Genomic DNA, 22,604 nt, shown 5'->3' on the forward strand with positions numbered 1-22,604 from the left:
TGTATACCTGGGACAAACGGTCCAGTTAGGTAGGTCCAACTTCGAGAAAGCTTACACTACAAATAAGCAAAGCAAACTTGTGCGCGGTAAATTTGAAATTTCAAAGTAGATTAAGAGGTAAGTAACTTCAAAAGCCATAAATCTGAAGACAAGTTATTAAAAGTGCTTTCTTGTTTGAAATTAAAGTCGACTATTACTATTTTAAGCACAAGTCAAAATACCGAAAAACCGGTTTTGTAGATATTTAATACCGGTATTAAAAGAGGGGAAAAAATTACCGATATCCCGGTTTTTCGGTAATACCGAATACCGGTATCCATGCCCTAATCTGGTCGTCTAACCTTTACATGCCAACTTTTTATTTTATTTCGAATTATATATAAAAACTACATTATATGCAGCAAGGTTGCTTATAAGTTCACTAAGAATCATAGTCATCATCTTGTTACGCACGTCATTCTAGTTTTTTTATTCTAAGAATTCTGTATAGTTGTAAAAAATATACAAGGTGTATTAAAATGATTTCGGAATCGGAATATTTGAGCAGATGGTTCCGTTGGTTTCACTTTCACTGAAAGCACTGTAAAAGTTTTCATAAAATTTTTGATTTAAAATGTAATATGATGACATATCAATTACTAAATCTTGGCAACATTTTTTACATTAGTCACCGATATAGCTCGAAGAATAATGCAAGTTGAAGAGAATACAACGGGCGGGCCACATCGCTCGAAGAAAAGAAAACCGTTGGGGGAGAAAAGTTACGAGTGGCGACAAGGTACCGGAGGGGGGGGGATGAAGCGTCGGCACTTCCACTATACTTCATTCTTTTATCATTAGATAAAGGGTAAACAATCTTAAAGACACTTTTTATAGACGACCAGATGGCCTAGTGGTTAGAGAACCTGACTACGAAGCTTGAGGTCCCGGGTTCGATTCCCGTGTCGAGGCAGATATTTGTATGAAAAATACGAATGTTTGTTCTCGGGTCTTGGGTGTTTAATATGTATTTAAGTATGTATCTATCTATATAATTATATTTATCCGTTGCTTAGTACCCATAACACAAGCTTTGCTAAGCTGACTTTGGGACTAGGTCAATTGGTGTGAATTGTCCCGTGATATTTATTTATTTATTAAAAAACGTTTTAAAAAAAACAGTAACTGGGCATTTCTATCTACCGATGTACCCTGAGTTTATCTCTCCGATTTCAACAAAATTTGGAACACACCTGGGCCTTGGGGACACATCTGGAGACCCTGTTTTTCCAGCTCGGAATCATGGACTGAGTCTACCTTCCGAATTTTGTTGAAATCGGAGATATAAACTCAGGATACAACGGTAAATAGAAATGCCCAACTATTACTTATGACACCAAAAAGCATGTAAATGATCATTTTCATCACACTTGCTCGCAAACAGCGTCGTAACATGCAGGCTACCTTGGTTGCAACCCGCCAAATAAAACCCTCGACCTTAATGTGCTTGTCATGAAACCCGTGGTCGGCAAATGAGTCATTGCGCGTACAAATTTTGTTGACGTGAAGCCCAAGGACGGTCAATGAGTCGGGGCCCGCACTGATGGTGCTGCGCGCGCTGCTGCGCATGGTGCAGCAGCAGAACCACATGCACACGCGGCTCAGGCACATGCTGAGGGAGGGGGAGGGCGGCGCTGCCAAGAGCGCAGCCTAAGGTATCGCCAATATTTGGAAGAATTATATTTTTTCTTTTTGAAATATAAAATTTTACTCGCAAATGTGATGAAAAACATTGTATGTCGCACGGGCGGTACTAGAATTACGAACATCGACTCATTAAAGCCTTCGACTTCGGGCTTCTAATAGACTCTCGTTCGTAATTCCTTATTTACCGCCCTTAAGACACAATGTACTATTATGTCCTTGCTAATTGTTATGACTTATTTGTCAAAAGTGTTTTTCAATAAAAAGACACAAAACGAAGTATAGGTGGACTAACAACATCGTAAGAGTTGCGGGCCGGAAGTGGCGAGTAGCTGTTCATTGTGGAAGGGGGAGGCATTTGTTCAGCATTGGACGTCTTCCGGCTATGATGATGATGATGAATAAAAAAATCCTTAAACATTTACACGGATTTGTTTTTGTATTTTTTCACACACATATTGCAGTCCAGGGTCCCAAGATACAGGCTCAGCCTAGTTTGGGGTCCGCTGGGCATTATACTGTAGTCTTGCGAATTATTAAGCAAATAAAAAGTTGTGTTTTGGATGTTCAGTGATACTAACCCCAAGCACCTACCTACTGAAATGTTATAATTATTCCTTATATTATTAATTTCAAGATACCTTTTCTGTCTAAGTTATAAAACTTCTGAATACTTACCTACTTCATCCGGGTACTATGTCTTGACTTGACCTACTTACGTTAACTTTATTTCTATAGTTGGTCATTATTTTCTTTCACTGTTCTTGTTTGGAACTTATCTCAAAATTATATTGTTTGTTACCCGACTGCGTCAGAAGGAGAGCTATGTTTTATTTATTATAGTAAAAGGCGAACATTTTTACAAATTCTAGCTTTGTCTAGGTCACACCCGCAAACATGCGAGTAATTATTTATTATATAAAAACAAAACTTTTATTCTGTAGCATTTGTTTCTTTTCATAGTTTACTGTTTACTTATTACTTGGCTTCACTATAAGCCTTATAAATAGACTTAAAGTTGCTCATCGAGCTATGGAGAGAGTTATGCTCGGGGTTTCTCTACGAGATCGAATCAGAAATGAGGAGATACGTGGAATAACGAGTCATCGACATAGCCGAGCAAATTAGCTCGTTGAAGTGGTAATGAGCGGGCCTTCGGGCCGGAAGGTTCTCGAATGGAGAACGCGGATCGAGAAGCGCAGTAACGTCAATTAACGAGATGGACGGATAATCTTTTTAAAGCCACGAGTTCACGGTGGATGCAGGCCGCTTCCGATCGAAGCAACTGGAAGTATATGGGGTAGGCCTATGTCCAACAGTGGACGACCTTCGGCGGATTTGACGATGATGGTGAGAGTTCAGTACAATTTTTCTATAATCTAGTTTTACTGTCTAAATGCTCTTCCTGGATTTCAGGTTTCTTATCTAAGTCTTGGGCGTCTTTGAGAGAATCTGGCAGCTTCAAGTTATTGGTTTCTGGTAACGTGAGGACCAGGACTCCTGACAACGATGCCATGATGCCGAACACCATCGTTGGAAGGTTTTCGTAGATTCTCGCCTGAAAAAAAAAGTACATTAAAGTATATGTTTAGCCACGAGAAAAAAGCTGTGGTAGTCTAGTGGTTTATACTATGGCCTCTCAATCAGAGGATCTCGGGTTCAAACTCTTGTGTGAGCGCGAGCATCACAAGAAAAATCAAATTTGGTTTTGAATGTCCCGTTGCAAAATCTAGAAGAATCTCACATGCGTTGTATAGGTAGATTATATTAATGAATAAATAAAGTAGGTACATTATACTAATTTATTCACAATGTATATTATACACTAAAGAAACATTCGACAAGTCAAATGATGTTAATTTTTAACCGACTTCAAAAAAGGAGGGGAAGTTCTCAATGAGGGCTATCGTTTTTTGTCTCACTAGATGGCGCACTGTTGCGTGAGGTTTTTAAGTATGGCTTTCAAAGTCTGTTATTACGGGCGTGGAAACAAAGTTTAGATTAAAACACCTTAAAACCGTACCATAAAAATATCGAGCATGCCACAGTGTTGCATAGTCCCCGTTTTGTTCGGAAAAAAGGGAGGACAAAGGTTTCCGAAAGACAAAACTGTCTTTCGGAACTGACTGAACTGTCAAAACACAGACATTCATTGTCCCGGAACGCATATTTGCCATAATTAATTTCAGATATTGCAAAATATTCACAATATTATTCTAATTATAAATAAACCCGCGTAGCTCACCCAAAAACTATGAGATTTGACATTTCGGCGACCTCACGCTACACTAGCGCCTCTAGCGGCGAATTCATACGCGATAGCCCTCATTAGAGTGTATGTTTTTTTTGTATGTTTGTTGCGCGATAACTCCGCTAATTGTGGGTCGAATTTAAAAATTCTTTTTTAGTTCTAAAGGACATACTTTGGAGGTGGTCCCATTGACACAAAGTAAGGATCTGATGATGGGAGCTTAGAGAAATCGAGGGCAACCCTCAAATTTTTAAAGCACACCTATAGCGATTTTGGCATTTTTAACATCAAGTCAAGTATTTACATTCAGAAAGTATCATTTGGTGAACTGGACCCTGATAAAGAAGACCGTAGGTACCGGTTCTCTGTTATAAAATGATATAACTATGCTGTGTTTGAGCTTAATGGAATCGTTGTGCGATGCACTTTGGCTACAAATCACTAAAAACTATGAAAAACATTTTTTTAACAAAAAATGGAACCGACTTCAAAAACCTTGAAAATAATTTTCTACTAGTTTGAAGTCGGTGCCTCAGCACGAGCAAGCAGAAGTGATTGAAGCCCATATGTAGGTGATATAGGTGATATGTAGGTGAGGTAGACGACTATAGTTCCACTCCGGCTGGCTCGTGCTGAGGCACCGACTTCAAACTAGTAGAAAATTATTTTCAAGGTTTTTGAAGTCGGTTCTACTTTTTTGTTATAATTTTTTTTACTAAGACACTAGTGGCCTATCTCTTACTTTTTAAAAGATAATCAAGAGTTATATAAGCGTTAGTTTGGGATCAATTTTTAAAAGTTTAAGTTTTAAATTCGGTAAACATAATAGTTAGATGATAATACAACAATCGGCTAATTTCTACTTTGAGACCTGTTTTGAGGAGTCCTTGACATTCGTTTGAACACGTTGTCTTTACTTTCTGTAGAAGTTAGGTTAGGTTAGTTCTGTCAAGTTACGTGTCCTCAGTTAAGTTTATTGACTTATTGTGTACAGTTAATGAATAATTAAAGTTTATGTAAACAGTTAATTACAGTGTAATCCTATTCCTTTGCACCTGCTATGCACTTTACAATTACTGATGATGATAGAGTGTCGTGAGAACGAATGTTTAGTTCATCGGGTCAAGGAATGTGCATTTTGATGTAAAGGGCGTCATTACCATGATTTCCCAACGCTAGATGATGTTGGGCAACAAATACAATGAAGTCATCGTCAGCAAAAACACATTTCAATAAATGTTTAAGAATTGTCGAAGTCTAAGAGATTGACGGATGAAATGTACCTAGTTTCACGGTGTTTTTTTTACATTAAACTGGGGGTCAATGCACCACGTCCGTAGGACCCACCGCTTCCCTACATGTGACCCTGGGTGGTGCTAAAAGGGCAACAAACTGGAAGCCGTACCTTGTTCTCTTTGAATCTCACGGCTCTTGTCACTGCGAACTGAAATAGTTATCATTTGTATTTCTTACACGGTTTTGCAGTGACACGTATCCCATACGATAAATAAATTAAACTGACCCGTGATTAACCCACACCTCGCTTCCAACCGATGCATCTGGGTATAATATGTGGGACGCCCATGTCCAAGAGTGGACGCGTCCTTCGGCTGTATGATGATGATGAAAGAAGATAAAACACATTTTCCTAAATGTTCGAAGTGTTAATCAAGACATGATGATTACAGATGCAAAATTAGTTTCTTCCCAAATGTTGATGTTTCGTCGAAATCTTGATATTTGTGTTCGAGCCGACTCCAGTTTGTTTCTAAAACTCGATTTAGCATTTTCCATTTGAATTTCAAGGCAAGTTAGTTAAGTGTGTTTTTGATGTGATGTTTTAGTAGGAAGTTTGTGTAAATATATGTTGATTCGAGTGTTTCAACTTCGATTTTGAGGAAGCTATTTAGCACGAAGTTTGAGCAAACGCACAATTTAGTATATTGAATTTTGGAGTTGGGACGTTTAATTACGTATTTAATAACATTTTCATACGTAACATGCTGATAACTAAAGGTTGTAAAGGATACATACATCGTTTACGACAGTACTTTATTTAGTTAGGTACTCAGTTTTTTTTTTTAATATGGCTCTTCCCAGTCCGCACTGGTCCTGTGTTCCGGCAACTACGGCCCCACACGGCCACGGCCCACTCATTGTGAGAGGAGGCCTGTGCCCAGCAGTGGGACGTATATAGGTTGGGATGATGATGATGGTTTTGTCCATTGGAGGACAATTTTGGGTCATTATATCTATTCGAACGTCTCAATTGTCGCGGTCACATTTTTTTTATGAATGGGCTGTAGAAGTGTAGAAAATGTTGGTATAATTTTAGATTATTTTTTAGACATCCTGTATTTCTACCAGATAACCTGTACAATACAATACAATACAATACAAAGACTCTTTATTGTACACCAGACATAGTAAGCGATACAGAAAACAAATTATTTTACAAGGTGAGCAATAGGCGGCCTTATCGCTTAAGAGCGATCTCTTCCAGGCAACCTTTTTAAACAAACTGTAACCTGTAACATAATTCTCTACCATGTCAAAAAAAATGTGCCAAAAAAAAAGAAAAAGAAAACGCTGGAATAATGACCCTCGTACCAGTGCTTAGTAAGTTTTGCCGTTGTACGGTAAAAAAATCTAGAAAACGAAACAAGAGAGGTAATGGTGGATGCACGATGACAGAGTAAATACAGTACGTTATTTATTTTACCTATTATAACTATTAAAATGAGTATCGTGTCTGAACTGACTGAAAGACAGCACTCAATCTGAAACACTGGAGCTAGAGACCTGAAAGTCAAACTTATTTCTTGCTGATTATAATACTGCACTAAAAGATTTTTCTGCGGGAGAGAGCTAGCCCATTTTTATTTTTCCACGTGAGTAAGTTGCAGGAAGAAGCTAGGTACTATTACTACAATTAAATAAGCGATAGGTACATCTCGCTAGAAAATAAAAACCCATGGATTCTTCAGGCAGTGCTTGTTGTTAAAAAAGAAACCTCTTTAGACTGGCAGCATGGCAACACTTTTTTGCTTCCCACTGCTACTTCATTTTGAGGTCACAACGGTTATTTTTTCCGTACAGGCTCGTAAGTATTGCTCGTTTGCCATCCAGTCGAATAAAAAAAAAAAAGTATACGAGTTTGGTTAAGACTGCTTTTTTTGTATTAAAATTGCCTATATCAATGACATGAAAAAAATGGAGAGTTTGACAAGGTTAAACTATGCCTAGGCAACCATGGCTATTGACAATGACTCAAAAATATTAAAATTTAATTTCTTTGCTGATGAAATTCTTACCAACAAAGGAGTTTGCGGCGCCACAGCAGAGCCCACCCTGCCAATCGTTGAACATAGAGCCAGCAGCGTCGTTCTGTAGTTGGTGGGAAACACTTCGGCAGCAAACACGTAGAGAGAGTTGTATGCCAGCGTAATGAAGAACTTGCCACCAAGATAGAACACTAATGACCAAGTGCCGGCTGAAATGGAAACAGTTGGATGATTGATAAAAAACAAACTGCGATTGCCGTATTGAGAGTGGTTACTTTTTTAGGTGTGTTTTTGCGGTGTTTTTTTGGCACGCCTTTGTCTCGCTTAACAGTGGGGTGTTGTTGTTAAGGTACTTACTTTTCAAGTTTCATTGGAGGAATATTATAAATTAAGTTTTTATTAAATTTAATAAAAACCATGTCGATGAACTTTAATGTGACCCGGTGAAGTTAACTTGTGTTGGTCTTTTTATAAACTGGAATCTCTCAAACCTCAGGCCAGTTATCAACGCAAAGTTATTGCAATTCGTAATCTAATAGTGGAAGTTTACTATCCTGGTGCTTAAACATCAATCAAAGTTGGTAATGTAAAAACTTATGTTATGTAGCTTAGCAGCTATTTTCCGATGACAAAAAATTAGAAAAAGTCTGAAAACTTACCCGGTACGAATCCATAATTGATCAATATCAAAGCTGTCAAAAAGAAAGCCGATGCTATGACTTTCTTCCTTCCAAATCTGTCCAGCAAAATCAATTTACAAACATTAGCTGGTGCTTCAATCACGATTACCACAATGTAGTTCAAATAACTATTTCCCGATAGCTCTATGGCATTAATTGAGAGACCATAGTAGACTAAAGTTGAGCAAGTCCAGAGAAAAGACACGATAAACACTCTTTTCCAGATCATGGATGATGTTAGAATCTGTTTGAATGAGGATTGATTGGTGGCCATGTTTTCGCATTTTCTAGCGTCTCTCTGTTTCACAGCGTGTTTCTCTATTTGATCGTAATGTTCTTTTGGGACTACAACGTTGTTCATCCTTTCGGCTTTATTGAGGACATTGAGGCCTTCTTCGTAGCGTCCTTTACTGAAGAACCATCTAGAGTCAAATGAAATTTCGTTAGTTTTGAATGTATAGTCTATTAAGAAACTTCTTTAGCATCCTAAAGTTCAACGCAGTCAGCTGTATGGTTAAGAACTTCAAAGGCCATTTTCACTATCGTGTTGGAGTCACAAAAAAGAAAAAAAAATGGGAAAGCACTTATTTCATCGACTATATCTATAGTAAATTTAACTTAGTACACCGTAGGTATACACCATTTCTTTCTGTCTAGCGTTGGAAAGAGGCAGTAGAAAAAAGAAGAGAGTAGAAAGAGATTGCAATTGATTGCTTTTAATTTAGATCAAGTGCAAAAGGTATTCTTTAGACATGATAATCTTGCTTACACAACACGAGACACTGGCGAGTTTAAAATTCCACACAAGTTAATTACTTTTTAGAACTATTTTGTTTTTGCATAAAAACATTCATGTTTCGTACAAAAATACTTTTCTTGCACGAGTGTTTGCATTATAGCGAGATAAATGGTTATATATACTTCAAGAATATGGACCACCGTCAAGTAACGTCGGATTGAATCAATGAATTCTTACCTAAAACTCTCAGTCAGCATCCACATGTAGACGAAAACGAAGACGGCAGGAGTATAGATGATGAAGAGTAGATATCTCCAGTTCTGCAGCCAGAGGGAGAGGAGAGTGACTGTCACTCCACCGAGGATGAACATGGTGTTGAAGAGAAGACTCACGAAGACACGGCCTTTTGGACCCACCAACTCCAATGCTGAAACAGATAAATAATTAATATGGGACAATAGGCTAGACGACTAAAAAACTGTTTAGTCCGTCAGTTAGATAACTAAAAAGTGTTTTTTTTGACAAACAAAAAATGACGAGGATACCTACAGTGCTTAGAAGTTTCGAGTGAAGTCACTATCTATGGTACGATAATAGCCCCCACTCCGGAAGTTTGATGATCTATACCGTTGTAGATTTTTAATAATTTGATAAACCAAAAAATACGTGTCCCACATTATTTTTTCATAATCCAACTGTCGGACCAAACAGAATGATATATTTTTAACCTAGTCGTCATCCCTATTGGGTAGTTTCTTAGGTAAAAGAAAAAACTATTTATTCCGTCAGTTACCTACTTAGATTATCAGAAAATATTGGATACGTAGTTTTTTGACAATCAAATAGAAAATGACAAAGATGACCAATAGGCGGCCTTATCGCTCATCATGTAATACTAGAAGCATTTTGAGGTATAGGTAGTTAGGTAAGGTAAGGTAACACCGGTATTGAATGTCATGTGTTTCTTCCTACTTCTCGAAAAACAATAATTAAATGGGCTAACAAACGAGCTTAACACCTTCTACCTAGTACAAATAAAATAATCTACGCCATTCTACTTTAAGGTCAAACTAATTCATTCTAAACTGGTTTCATAGTCAATGACCTTTCGAGAGTACATATTGACTGAAATAATATTTAGAAACACTTCTGAAGACTAGAATAATGAAAACACATTGGCAAAATAACTGCTGGGGGAGAAGAGTGATAACTACGACGAAGCGTTGGCAGATCTCCCACTAGGTGGACTGACGACACCGCGAGAATTATAGGCAACCGGTGGATGCAAGTGGCATGTTGCCGCTTATTAAGGCGTTTTAGAAAGAACGAAAGAAAGAAAGAAAGATTTATTTTGGGTCCAAAAGTACCACCTAAATCTAAGACTAGAACTAGCACTAAAACTATGTTACTTGGTGACACGGCAGGATACCAAAAAGGGTCTCCACTCAGCATGTGTTCGGTACCCAATTCATACAAAACTCCAAAATGATAATTAATAATATTCATTATCAAATTTTCCGACAATATAAATAAATAAATATATATGATTAAATATCATGGGACACTTAACACCACAATTGGTCAATAACTAGTACCAAATTAAGCAAAGCTTTTACTATGGATACTAGGCAACGGATAAACATACTTATATACATAAATACATACTTAAATATAAAATATATTAAACATCCAAGACCCGAGAGCAAACATTCGAATTATATCATACAAATATCCACCCCGGCCGGGAACCGAACCCGGGACCTCAAGCTTCGTAATCACGTTCTCTAACCACTTGGCCATCCGGTCGTCCATTCTAGGTAGTTTAACTTCTTTACAGTAACAGTTAGTTTCTTGTAAGTTTCACACGACGGTATAAACAGGCAACTATTGACATCGTATTTTAATAAGGAAGTAACAGTAACTATAGAATTTCCTGCCAATTATTGATACAACCTTACAATTCAAAGGCTTAATTTAATTGCCTACGTGGCTAGAGTAATTATTTTTTATAGAAAAACATTTTGGTACTCAATTTTTAGTGTTTTATTTATCAGTTAAGCGCCGCAAATATTCAGCTTATTATAACTTGGCAGCGCTTGTATTGAGTCTACGGGACCATAAAAAATTTACATTACGTTTAGTTCTAGCCTCAGGCAATCCCAGGGCAACAGCTCTTTCAAAGATTAGGTAATAGCTAGCAGTTCAGCGAGGTAATGCGGCCAGCAGTGCCTTACTTGGAGTCGGTGGCAGGAGTATCTTAACGACGTTGTTTGTAGTTTTAGTTTAGCTTATATTAAGTTTCCAGTCTTTCAATATTGGCTCTATGCACGACATCAGCGCCACCTAGCGTCCGCAACTTTTTTGCCTCTGATGCTCTGACGTTTTGAAATTTCATCGCGACATTGTGACCAAAATCAAACCTATAACGTATTAATTTATAATACAAAATTACTGTGATACCGTGATTTGGATGGACAAAAGGTAATGAATTCATTTTTGATCATTAAAATTAAATGAGGTAAGTAAAATTTATTCAAAAAGTGTGTTTTATTTTCGTTATAACAGGGTTTTGTTTACTTCATGTTTAGTTGTACTTTTACTGTAAAACGATAAAGCTATATATTGGTTTCTTTGAATAATAGTAAAATTATATAATTGTTCTTATATCGCTAGTAATAAATTAAATATCGTTTCAACCACAAACCGTTTCATAAGGAAAATTGTTGCTGGACATGTCCGAGATGTAGAGGAATTAAGAACAAAACAGGGACAGTGTTCAATAATTCAAGCTCGCATCATAACACAAACATCTATTACTATAATTAGGTAGTTAAAGTCTATACAAATTGCTTTGTTAATGACAGATTCATATGAGTATGACAGATGACATAGCTAGAACTATTTCTACTTTTGGCCACCATGAGCGCTGCGATAGATTTCATCACCCCCACCTAGTACTTCGCACCCTCCCAATATACGACAAGTAATAAATACGTTAGTAATTACCTACAAAAACAAAGAAAAATACCTTATTCTAGGCTTAAAACTTATTTAAAAAAATATCACTTAGATTGCTACTATTTGGCTGTGTTTCCTAGTTGTATGGCAATGCGCATAATATTGACCGAGGAAAGAACCAGCTCTATGGTCACCTGTGGAACGGACAAGTTTCTTTTTACATTACAAGCTTTTTACAAGCTTTTATTAATTTAATCTGTCCCGATGTTTGTCATCAAATCTTGCAAACTTGCAACAAATAATAATAAGTAGAATCTTAAAAAAAAACTATATGAACAACGACCTTGCGGCTGCAACAGTTATTGATTGTGTTATTTAAAAAACATTCTTCATCCAAAGAACATGGTATTATACAGCAAGTACCTGTTACATGACTGTCCAAGAAGGGAGTGCAAGTTTATTACCTTTCCAAGAACTGGTTCTTAAGCCTTGGCCGGAAATTACGGTTCATTCAACTTAACCACAGGTCTTGAAGCAGGAAAGGACGCAAATACTTACTCTGATTATACCAGATACCTAATTTATTAAGTTAGGCGCTACTTTGCGGAGATCCATACCAATGAATTAGGTAAAAAACAATTACCTACATGATGAGATCAAGATGGAGCGACGACCTGGTTAAGATCGCGGGATCGCGGTGGATGCGGAAATCACAAGACCGGTCTGAGTGGAGAGCCTTGGGGGAGGCCTATGTCCAGCAGTGGACGTCTTTTGGCTGACATGATGATGATGATGATGAATTACCTTGTTCACCCGTGACCTTACGAGTAGGTTAAGTATGATAGAGCTATCATAACAACGTGTATGCAACAACAGCGTGCTCATGCGATCCATCACCATCACATTGTAAGGACACACACAAATCCATCTATCACTACCACCGCACTACACTGACGCGTTTCGAACTCAATCAGAGTTCATCCTCAGAACAACAACGTTCTTCTTCTCATGCCGTGTGTAGGTGGAGGATCTGCATTAACACATATTTGTTGCATAGATGTCGCTATCACTAGGTCGCAGGTGAGCAAAGTAGGTAATTGTTTTTACTTGTTTCTGATTAGGTATAGGTACCAGTCTGTGTTGCCAGGTCTTCTATCTTACAGATTTTACTGTTTTGCGTTAGAAGAAGGGTTATGTTTACAGAAATTTAGGCGCAACGTAGATCTGATTTAGCCAGATGTGTGACTCGAATAGGGAAAGGAATGTTAAGTTGGTTTGGACATGTGGAGAGGATGAATGAAGAATTACAAGAGAAATGTGAATGGAAATGTTGGAAGGGGGAGACAAAGAAGGACATTCCAGGATCAGATTGGGGAATATTGGGGATATCCTAAAAAAAGCTTAGATCAGTATCCAAAACCGGCGAGCATGTATGAAAAGAGTGAGCGTTGATGAAGAGAAAGATGTATGTCAGGATCGTGAAGGTGGAAACAAATAGTCTCTGCCTACTCATTCGTTGGGAAAGAGGCGTGATTTCACGCATGTATGGTGTACATACATATGTTTTGACAGGATGTTCGTTTCACAAGATATCCAAGGCTGCCTTGTTAGCTTAATTCTAGGTTTTACGATGACTTCCTGAAACTCTTTTTCTCCACCAAATCTACTCAGGCGCACGATGGACGTTAATGGTAAGAAAGTTTTAACTAATTCGAATCCGGAACCGGCAAAAACGTTAACCGCGACGGTGCATCGGAGCGATTATATTTGAGGTTATCTTATGCCGCCATTAGGTATTTTGAAATCAAATAAAGCAATGGTATTAAAGAGTTAATAAAGGTGAGTAAGAAAGCCAAATCAAGTCCCAGAAACCATCGTCATCATATTAGTAAGACGTCCACAGTAGGACATAAGGCTCCCCCATCTACTCCCAGTTGCTTCGGTTGGAAACGGCCAGCATCCACTATGAACGAGCGGGTTTAACCAGTTCATCCGTCCATCTTTTTGGTGGACGTCCTACGCTGCGATTGCCAGTCCGCACCGCAGTCTCCATTCTAGAACTTTTCGGCCCCAACGGCCATCTGTTCTGGCTGCCCATTGCCACTTCAACGAGCTAATCGCAGAAAAACGCCGCAGAAAACAGGTGGTAGGACCTTGTGCAAGGTCCGCACGGATTGCTACCACCATTTTGCTCGCTAGTCCTGCCGTGAAGCAGCAGTGCTTGCACTGCTGTGTTTCGGCGTGGAGGGTAAGACAGCCGATGAAATTACTGGCACTTGAGGTATCCCATCTTAGGCCTCTAGGTTGGCAACACATCTGCAATACCCCTGCTGTTGCAGATGTTTAAGGGCGGTGGTGATCTCTTACCATCAGGAGACCCACTTGCTCGTTTGCCATCCAGTCGAATAAAAAAAAGGAAAACAGATTTTATTTAAAAAAATAAAAATGTAACCATATAGGTGTGTCAAACGTTTTCCTGTTGATCAATAAAATACACACCCATATTTTTAACCAATAATTAAACCATGTTAAGAACACAGGCAGTATAAAAAGTGAAAACTGAATAATAATATTATGACTCATTCATTCTGACGATACATGATGGAAAGAAAAGCTATAATCACAACTTTATTTCCATTTTATTTAATAACGTCTTTGAGTGTGATGACTCACCCTAGTGTGGAACCAATTCAATTGCAATTGTTGATTATTCGCAATCATTTTTATCTAATTTTGTGATATTTCAGTATTTGATTCGTCACTAGATTATATATTTAATAATAATAATAATAATAGTTTATTGCATATAAAAAAGAACAACAACAAATATTTAGAAACAGATAACAATATGGTGGTAGGTAACAATTTGCTGTAGGTACATTTTCACACAACAGTTAACCCTCTAACTCCTAAGCTAAGTAAAAACTTGTATTATAGGAGTTAGTGGCCGACCATACGCAACCATGCACTTAAGGCATCACAAAAACGTGTCTAAATAATGCAAGATCTATGTTCCTACGCCTAAATTTTTGAAAGTAATTGAGTCTATTAATTTGACACTAAAACCACAATACCTACACACAAAAACAGTGTGTAGTACGAGTACCCACATATTGTGCACGTAGATAAGGTAAGTTTATAATTTTGAATAAACTTGCACTGTTACTGCCGCTGTACCGCAACCTGCTGTACTGTATGCACAAACACACAGTAGCAACTGTTGTAAGCACAGAAATGCAACCGAAGTTCCCCAAGTAAACTAGTTGAGCTAGATAGGGCAAGGCCCGCCGCAGCCTTAGTTTGATGTTCACAAAATTCTGTCTACTTTTATTTGGTCTGAGGTTGTTTATAATGAATGTTATTTATAATATTAGAAACCGGTTATGAGTAAGCATCCGTATTTAATCAGCGGCCTCTCTCATTTCCTACATACAAATGGATTTGGCCTACGCTCCTAATGTCCTTCGGAATGGATAACGATCTTTTGAAAGTAGTGTCGTATACCTGTTTGTAAAGTGAATTGCGCATCAAACCTAAACTCACAGAAGTTATAAAAATAAAAACATCAATACACCATAAACAATTAATTTGCGCACCTGTGACATTACGAATATACGTTATGCCTATCCAATTTATTAAAAGTGTAAACAAACCGATTTCATCAAAATTCTTGTATAAACACCCACTGGATCGAATCAATAACACATTTATCTATAATTCGTGTCTTTTAACTAGATGTCAAATTACTTTTTTCACCAAAAATCACTTGATTTTAATATTTATTTTTCATTTGAAAAATCTTCGTCAAAATCTGACGTTATTTCTTGATTGAAACATGAGTATAATCTGTAGTAGCATAGACTAGCGTAGAGATGGTGGAAAATTTGACATTTTAAAAATCGATTAATGCGCGGATGAATAAGCGATTTTTATTTACTTTCCTGAAAATTAAAAAAATAGTTACTGCTTTTATAATTAAATAAACAGCCTTTGGAATTAAATCAATAAGATAATCATCAATAGATAAAAATACGTTGATCTATTCAATTAATAAATAATCGGTTTATTGAACAGATTAATTATTTTACAATAGGTTTTAGGTTTTCACATCACTTAATGTCTATGGTCGGGTAAATGGCGTCTTTGTTTACGCTTGTCATAAATTGGATTGGAATACAGTATAGCCTTAGTCTTTGCAATAAAGTATGTCCATGCAACGGGTGACACTATTAACCGGACATACAATACCGACATGACGTTTTGTGACACGCCCATAGAAACTCTTGTCAGTTTGACACCAGTTTGTATGGGCGTGTACACGAAATATTGGGTCGGTATTTCCATGTCGGTATTATCCGTGCCGGTAAATAGTGTCACCCCATGCAACTCCTCTGGACGTTTGTAAGAACACACGCACATATCCAAATATCACCATCCGCTTATTGCATCCGCAACTCCACCAGAGTTTATCATCAGAGCAACACAACCGTTTACCATGCTACCTGATGTTAGATGTTGTTGGTCTAATAACGAACTCTGGTGGACTCTGGTCGCGAGTGAGGAAAGTAATTGTTTATATTTCATTGATATGTACCTCCGCAAAGAATAAATAAATTATAAAATAGTAGATTGATAACCAAGGGTGGAAAGTGACCCATTTCACCCGAGATATTAGTAGTTCGAGGGGAAATGGGTAATTTCACCCAAGTTAGACACTACTTTTAATTTCGACTGTGAGGAAAGTAAAATACCTACTACAAAAAAATGAGAATAATAATAAATTGAATTTACTTCTATCCAACCTCCATCGGTACCTTTTCGACCTGGCCACTTTGCCACGGCCGACTATAAAAAAAATCGAGTCGGTCACGACCAAGGAGCTTATATACAAAACTGGAGGTTGAACGCCGAACGAAGAAGTTTGACCTTTATTACTTATCTCTTTCTTAACCTAACTAAAGAAAGAGATGGAATATGTTCGTGACGTAATAAAGATCAAATTTCTTGTTTCAAACGGATGTTCGGCGTTCACCTTCAGTGTTGTATAAAAGCTCCTGCAACGACATACATCTAGATGGCCATGCTGAAACGTGAAAAAAAGTGTCATTGACGTAACTCTTGGACTCCATGGCTAATCAAAAAATTAAAAAAAAAAACTTTCCACCCTAGAGCTGAAAACGCAATTTTCCACCCGGCTATTATTATTGCCTTTTTATAGCGGCAACATTTCCTATTGTTATTTTTACTTATTATGTGTCATTGCTGTTATAAATAAATTATTTTCTTTCTTTCTTTCTTTCTATCTAGCCATGAAAATTAAACTTTCCGAACATGAGAGATGAAAATATCACTATCGTCATTGGCTGGAAGACTTCCACTGTTGAACACAGGCTTTCCCCATTAGAACGCCACAATGAACAACTTGCCGCCTACATCCACCGGTTGCCCGAAACTCTCGCTCGCTATGTCGTTGGTCCACCTAGTGGAAAGCCTGCTAATGCTGCGTCTGTCAGTTGGTACGTGTAATTACCACTCAAGAACCTTTCTTTCTACCCTAAGTGCTGATTTACACAATGGCAATAAAACCTTGCCAGTATCTAGTACAGTCGAACTATTTGATTCCTGACCCATCGTAGAACGTTCTCACAGTAATTGTCACAATGAATTCCCTTGTCAAGCAATGCGATGTCACTATGACTTTTTCTACGAAAAGGTTCCATTGTGGCTCACGAATCAGTTGGTTTGATATTACCTACCTATAACATTACAGGCTCGCGCGGCCAACAAGTTACAAGTTATCAATCGAGCGTCGCAGTGTCTTGCTACGGGCACAGTTTTACTGGCATGGCATTGTGTAAACCAGCACCAACGGTTATCTGATCTGTTCTAAACATTATGAAACTAACTTACCAAGCACAAAGCAGGCCGTATAAACCCCGCCTCCGAATGCGGGTTCCAAAAACTCAAACACGACGAACATATTGTAGTTGACTGAAAGCGCCCGAATGAGCCCGAAGACGCCATTGGCCACGCAGGCGAAGACGACAGCCAATTTGCGGCCGAATTTGTCGGAGATGAGACCGGTGAGCGGGATAGAGACGAAGAAGCCAGCATTGTGCACGGTCCCGACTAGAGTTCGTTTCCAGTCCTGGCAGGCGAGGTTGAACTGAAAAGGAAAATCAGATAATAGAATAGGCTACGTTTTATCCCTGTATGATCTTATAGGACCGTGATTTACGAATGTGAAAACCCGACATCTCGATAGTTAAGTCTAGAGACGTGAATAAGTAGGTAAGTACAGATGTTCTTCTTACAAAATAAATGAAGACGACGATGATATTTTGGCAATCCCCACGGAAATTTAGGAAAATCCCGATATTTCAATCAACTGCCAGGCCAGCTGAAGCTACGGGTATGCTAAATTTCAGTAATTCGTCATTTTGTAGCGGCACAGTCATCGTCTTTTTTAATTCCTTAACCCGTAAGTAGATCAAGGTTTGCCAAGTCTATAATGCCAAGACCATCAAGACTCGATGCGATGAACGTTAAAGAAAATATATAGCCACCATTGAAGCGTGGAAGATTTGATTCGATAAGCTTCTGAGTTTAGCGATATGAACACCCACTCTGTAGTTTAATCGATGATTTGGATAATTACCTGTCGTGACAATTTTCACTTGTGTCGTATTCATTAAAGGGATTTTGACTGCTAACATAATCAGGGTCTTAGTGATGTTGGTAATGAAGTTTTTGCTCGCATATGTACCATCAGCTAAATAAGTGGTCTATCAATTTTTAAACAAGTTCCTATCAAATGTACCTATATGTCGCTAAAGTCGAACTTTCAAGTTGACAGACACGTCTATTGGCATTACTGTGAGTGACATGCAAACGATTATCAACTTTAGGGTGGTAGACCACATATTTGGCTGATGGTACCTATCTGTTATGAATTTAATTCTTGTAATACTTTGCGTTTTATAAATTTTTCTTCGATCGAAGACCATAAATTTTAGTGTCAGTAAAATCAAAGTTATAAATTAGCAATTTTCATATTTTTAGGGTTCCGTACCTCAAAAGGAAAAAACGGAACCCTTATAGGATCACTTTTTGTCCGTCTGTCTGTCTGTCTGTCAAGACCCTTTTTCTCGGGAACGCGTGGAGGTATCTAGCTGAAATTTATGTCAAATACTAAAGTCTACCGTCCCTTGGAGCTGTGACAAAATCAAACTTCTAAGCCAACGCAAACAAAAGATGCAGCCGTTTATGCTGCAAATTTCCGCAAATTTTCGAAACTCGCAAGGACTCCCGTGAACTCAGAATCTTGAAATTTGGTATGAAGGTAGCTATTATAACACAACCCACTACAAAAGTCTGAAAATCTTGATTTTTTGTGTTCGTCTGTAAATATCAATGACCAATATAATTTCACCCCACACTGTGTACATTTTGCTTAAGTTTAGGGCTCTGCATACACTGGATCTATTAAATCACTCGGAAAAAGCGAGAAATATCTTCAAGACACGATTCCCGTTTACTTATATATATCTATAAATGTGTACGGAATCCTCGGTGCGCGAGTTCGACTCGCACTTGCCATATTTTATAAAGACAACTTTAGGAATATTGTTTTTAACCTTTGCTAACATTGAGGCAACCTTAGTTTAGAAAAAAGTTAGTTTAATTAGAAATTTAAATTCACAAAGATACTGGTCTAATACGCAACTAAATAAACAAGAAAAATGTCTAGGAGAAACCAATTGCAGCAATGTAACACTGTCACAACGTATCCAATTTCACTGCTATTTTGTAAAAGAACCCAACCAAACGAAATACAACTTTTTGCGAATACCCAAACCGTGTTGTCATCTCATGCTAATGCTTTTAGTTTATGTACCTACTCAAATAAAAACTCAAGGAAAACGGATTCTTAAAACTAAATTACATCCCGATGAAGCTGCTTGAGGTTTATCCGTCTAACAAATGGGTAGGAAAACATAAAAGGTTTTTATATACCAGCTTTAAAGAAGGTTACATATACGTTTTTCGCACATGAAAGAATGGCAATTTACAAGTTCTACGCAGAAATCGCAAATGTGCAGCTGTCTCATAATGGTATGACGCCATACGGTACCATCAGCCAAATAAGTGGTACTTATATCAACTTTTAAAAAGTTCCTATAAAATGAATATGTCGCTAAAGTCGAACTTTCAAGTTGACAGACACGTCTATTGGCATTATTGTTGACGTGCAAACGATTATCAACTTTAAGGTGGTAGACCACATATTTGGCTGATGGTACCATAATAACATACCGAATAACACATAATAATAAATATCTTTTAACCCATAAAATGTCAATTTTTTTGAAAAGTTCATGATTCAAGCCTCGTCGGTACCATAGCCCAAAAAATACAAAAAGATAGTCTTGAATCATGGTCGCTGTGGTGTACACTATCTATTTAAGGGTTAACAAGCAATTCTCATATATTTATTTACTAACATTATTACACAAGTACAGTCAAGAAAAAATAATCTCTGGTAAACTTAAAAGTACTACTAAGTACTACAAAGTACTACCAAGTGTTGGGTACTTAGACTCGTATTTGTATACTTCACTTTTTCAGCCTCTTCAGTTGCTGCATTTTTATTTCCATCCATCCATCCATAGCAGCCCTTAGTTCGTCCGTCTTCGGACATAGGCCTCCTCTCCATTTCTCCACGCCTGGCGATCGACAGCCATATGCATCCATCCTCCACCCGCCTGTCGGCAGATATCGCCCTTCCACCTCATTGGTGGTCTCCCTCTACTGCGAGTGTTTCCACGAGGTCTCCACTCCAGTGTTCGCCTCGCCCAACGATCGTGGTTCATCCTGGCAATGTGCCCTGCTCATCTCCACTTATTCCTCTCGATCTCTTCCACCACGTCTCGAACTTTTGTGACTCGTGTGATCCACTCATTCCTTTTTCGATGCATGACATTGCATTTTTATTTATCCTTACTATATTTAAACTTACTAGACTTTTACCCCTTTACCACTGACGGTGGAGGCGGAGCGGTGCGGAGGCGGTACCGGTTGTAATATTAGAGCTAACATGAAAAGGGTCACACAGAATACCGCGCGGGAAATAAGCGTGGCGCGGTATTCTGTGTGGCCTCTTTCACGTTAGCTTGAATATTACAATCGGTAATATTCGAGCCAGGTTCAATGTGTTTCTATCTTTAGATCCGGCAGTTGAAGGAATTCCCAAAAATTACGTCGTAGCAATTAAATGGTACTACGGCCCAAGCCCTCACATTCTGAGAGGAAGCCTATGCCCAGCAGTGGGACGTATATAGGCTGGGATGATGGGATGATGGTGATGACGTCGTCGTTTTCATTGACGATGTATTGAAAATAACTGTGTTTTTCATGAATAAATACAGCGGTTGAAGTTTTGGGATTTTATCTAGATCCCGTGGGAATTTTGGGATAAAAAGTAGCCTATGTGTTATCCCAGACTTCCAGCCATAGCTATCTATCGTACATAGCAAATTTCATCCAAATAAAATGAAATCCAATTTTCTGCGCAACTTTGTTATTTTTTTCCCGTAGACTCTTCTACAAAGTATTAGAAAACTTAAAAAAAATAAAAAGAAATCGGTAAAGTAGTTCTCAAGTTACGACGTGGGAGGGATTAATTTTTTATGTAGATTTTTTTGTTGAGTTTGCAAATATCGTATCACGGGGTTCAAAACGAAACAAAGTACCTATCCTACTTTGGCCAATTTAGAAAAACTTGCAAGGTTAAACTAGCTCTCAGATTCACTAGTCATAGAATAATCCGTCTTTTATTTACAATCTTATTCTATTGTAGTCGATAACTCTGTAGTTCCCGTGTCATAACGAAATAACTGAAGGATTCATCACACCTAATGCGAATGACACATAACATAGAACAAAAATATGGGATGTAGGCATAACATATGACTGCACCTGACGGATTGAAAACTGAATCATATTTTATTATTTATCGGAGGCATTGTACTTGTTGATTACATAAGTCATGTGTGAAATGTGCAATTAAGGTGTGCGAGATAGTTGACGTGGATTTCTTTGGTTGAAGCTTAAGAGCGGGTATAGGTACCTGCTGAGCTGACAACGTTGCATTCTTGTTAGTTTTTCTCGATTATTCCTTAAAAATTGAATGAAAATTAAAAATGTTGTCTGATAGAACACTTATTAATGTATAAGCTTATGTGTCTACTCCAATAATTATTCGTAGACTTTTATTCTCTTTAAAACCGTTTTTAAAGAATATACAAGTCTATCACGAATAATTATTGGAGTAGACACATTGACTTAATTATATTAAGAAGTGTTCTATAAGACAACATTTTCAATTTTCATTCAATTTTTATGAAATAATCGAGAAAAACTAACAAAAATGCAACGTTGCCAGCTCAGCAGGTATAAACACTCTTAAGCGCAGTTTAGAGCAAGGAAAAAACGTGCAAGTTGTATTTCGAGGTCGTAAGCGAACAAGTTTGAAATAGCCAATCGAGCACCGAAATTTCATGTAATTTACATGATTTTTTGTAGGTCTATGTAAAAAAAAATGTCTCATTTAAAAACGTACAACACAAAAACGCGAACAACAAAGGTTGAAAAATAAATTACTAATCTTCATTTAAAACTATTCATAATATTTGTTCATGACATATTTACTAAAATTTTAATTAATGTACATACATTTTTCAACGTATCAATATTTTTAAGCTTATATACAATTTAAGCGTCCTTGCTTGCTTGAACTTGAACCTCATGAAACTACCGTGAGACTCACTCATGTTAAATGATATTATTACGGATAACTCACGTCTTAAACCGAGTTTAGCTCGACATGTTTCGGGCTATTTCGTAGCCCTTCTTCTCAGGAGCACGCGACTCGGCGGCTGCCGCAACACGCACACTACGCGCCACCGCTCTGCTCGCACGACTGTCCGACGAAACTAACACCGGCGCAC

General features: G+C 37.8%; 1 protein-coding gene across 1 annotated transcript in view; it reads right to left on the bottom strand.

Moving 5' to 3' along the window:
- Positions 1-2,640: 2,640 nt before the first annotated feature.
- LOC141439570 (organic cation transporter protein-like) overlaps positions 2,641-22,604 on the bottom strand; it is a 31,375-nt gene continuing 11,411 nt past the window's right edge. Inside the window, exons 3-7 of the mRNA XM_074103859.1 lie at positions 17,506-17,761; positions 8,875-9,064; positions 7,878-8,320; positions 7,249-7,427; positions 2,641-3,241 (exon numbers count right to left, since the gene is read on the bottom strand). Coding sequence (XP_073959960.1) covers positions 3,056-3,241; positions 7,249-7,427; positions 7,878-8,320; positions 8,875-9,064; positions 17,506-17,761 — 1,254 coding nt within the window. The 3' untranslated portion in view covers positions 2,641-3,055. The remainder of the gene's footprint in view (positions 3,242-7,248; positions 7,428-7,877; positions 8,321-8,874; positions 9,065-17,505; positions 17,762-22,604) is intronic.

This window comes from Choristoneura fumiferana, chromosome 21 (genome assembly GCF_025370935.1).
Source record: "Choristoneura fumiferana chromosome 21, NRCan_CFum_1, whole genome shotgun sequence".
Lineage (NCBI taxonomy): Eukaryota > Metazoa > Arthropoda > Insecta > Lepidoptera > Tortricidae > Choristoneura > Choristoneura fumiferana.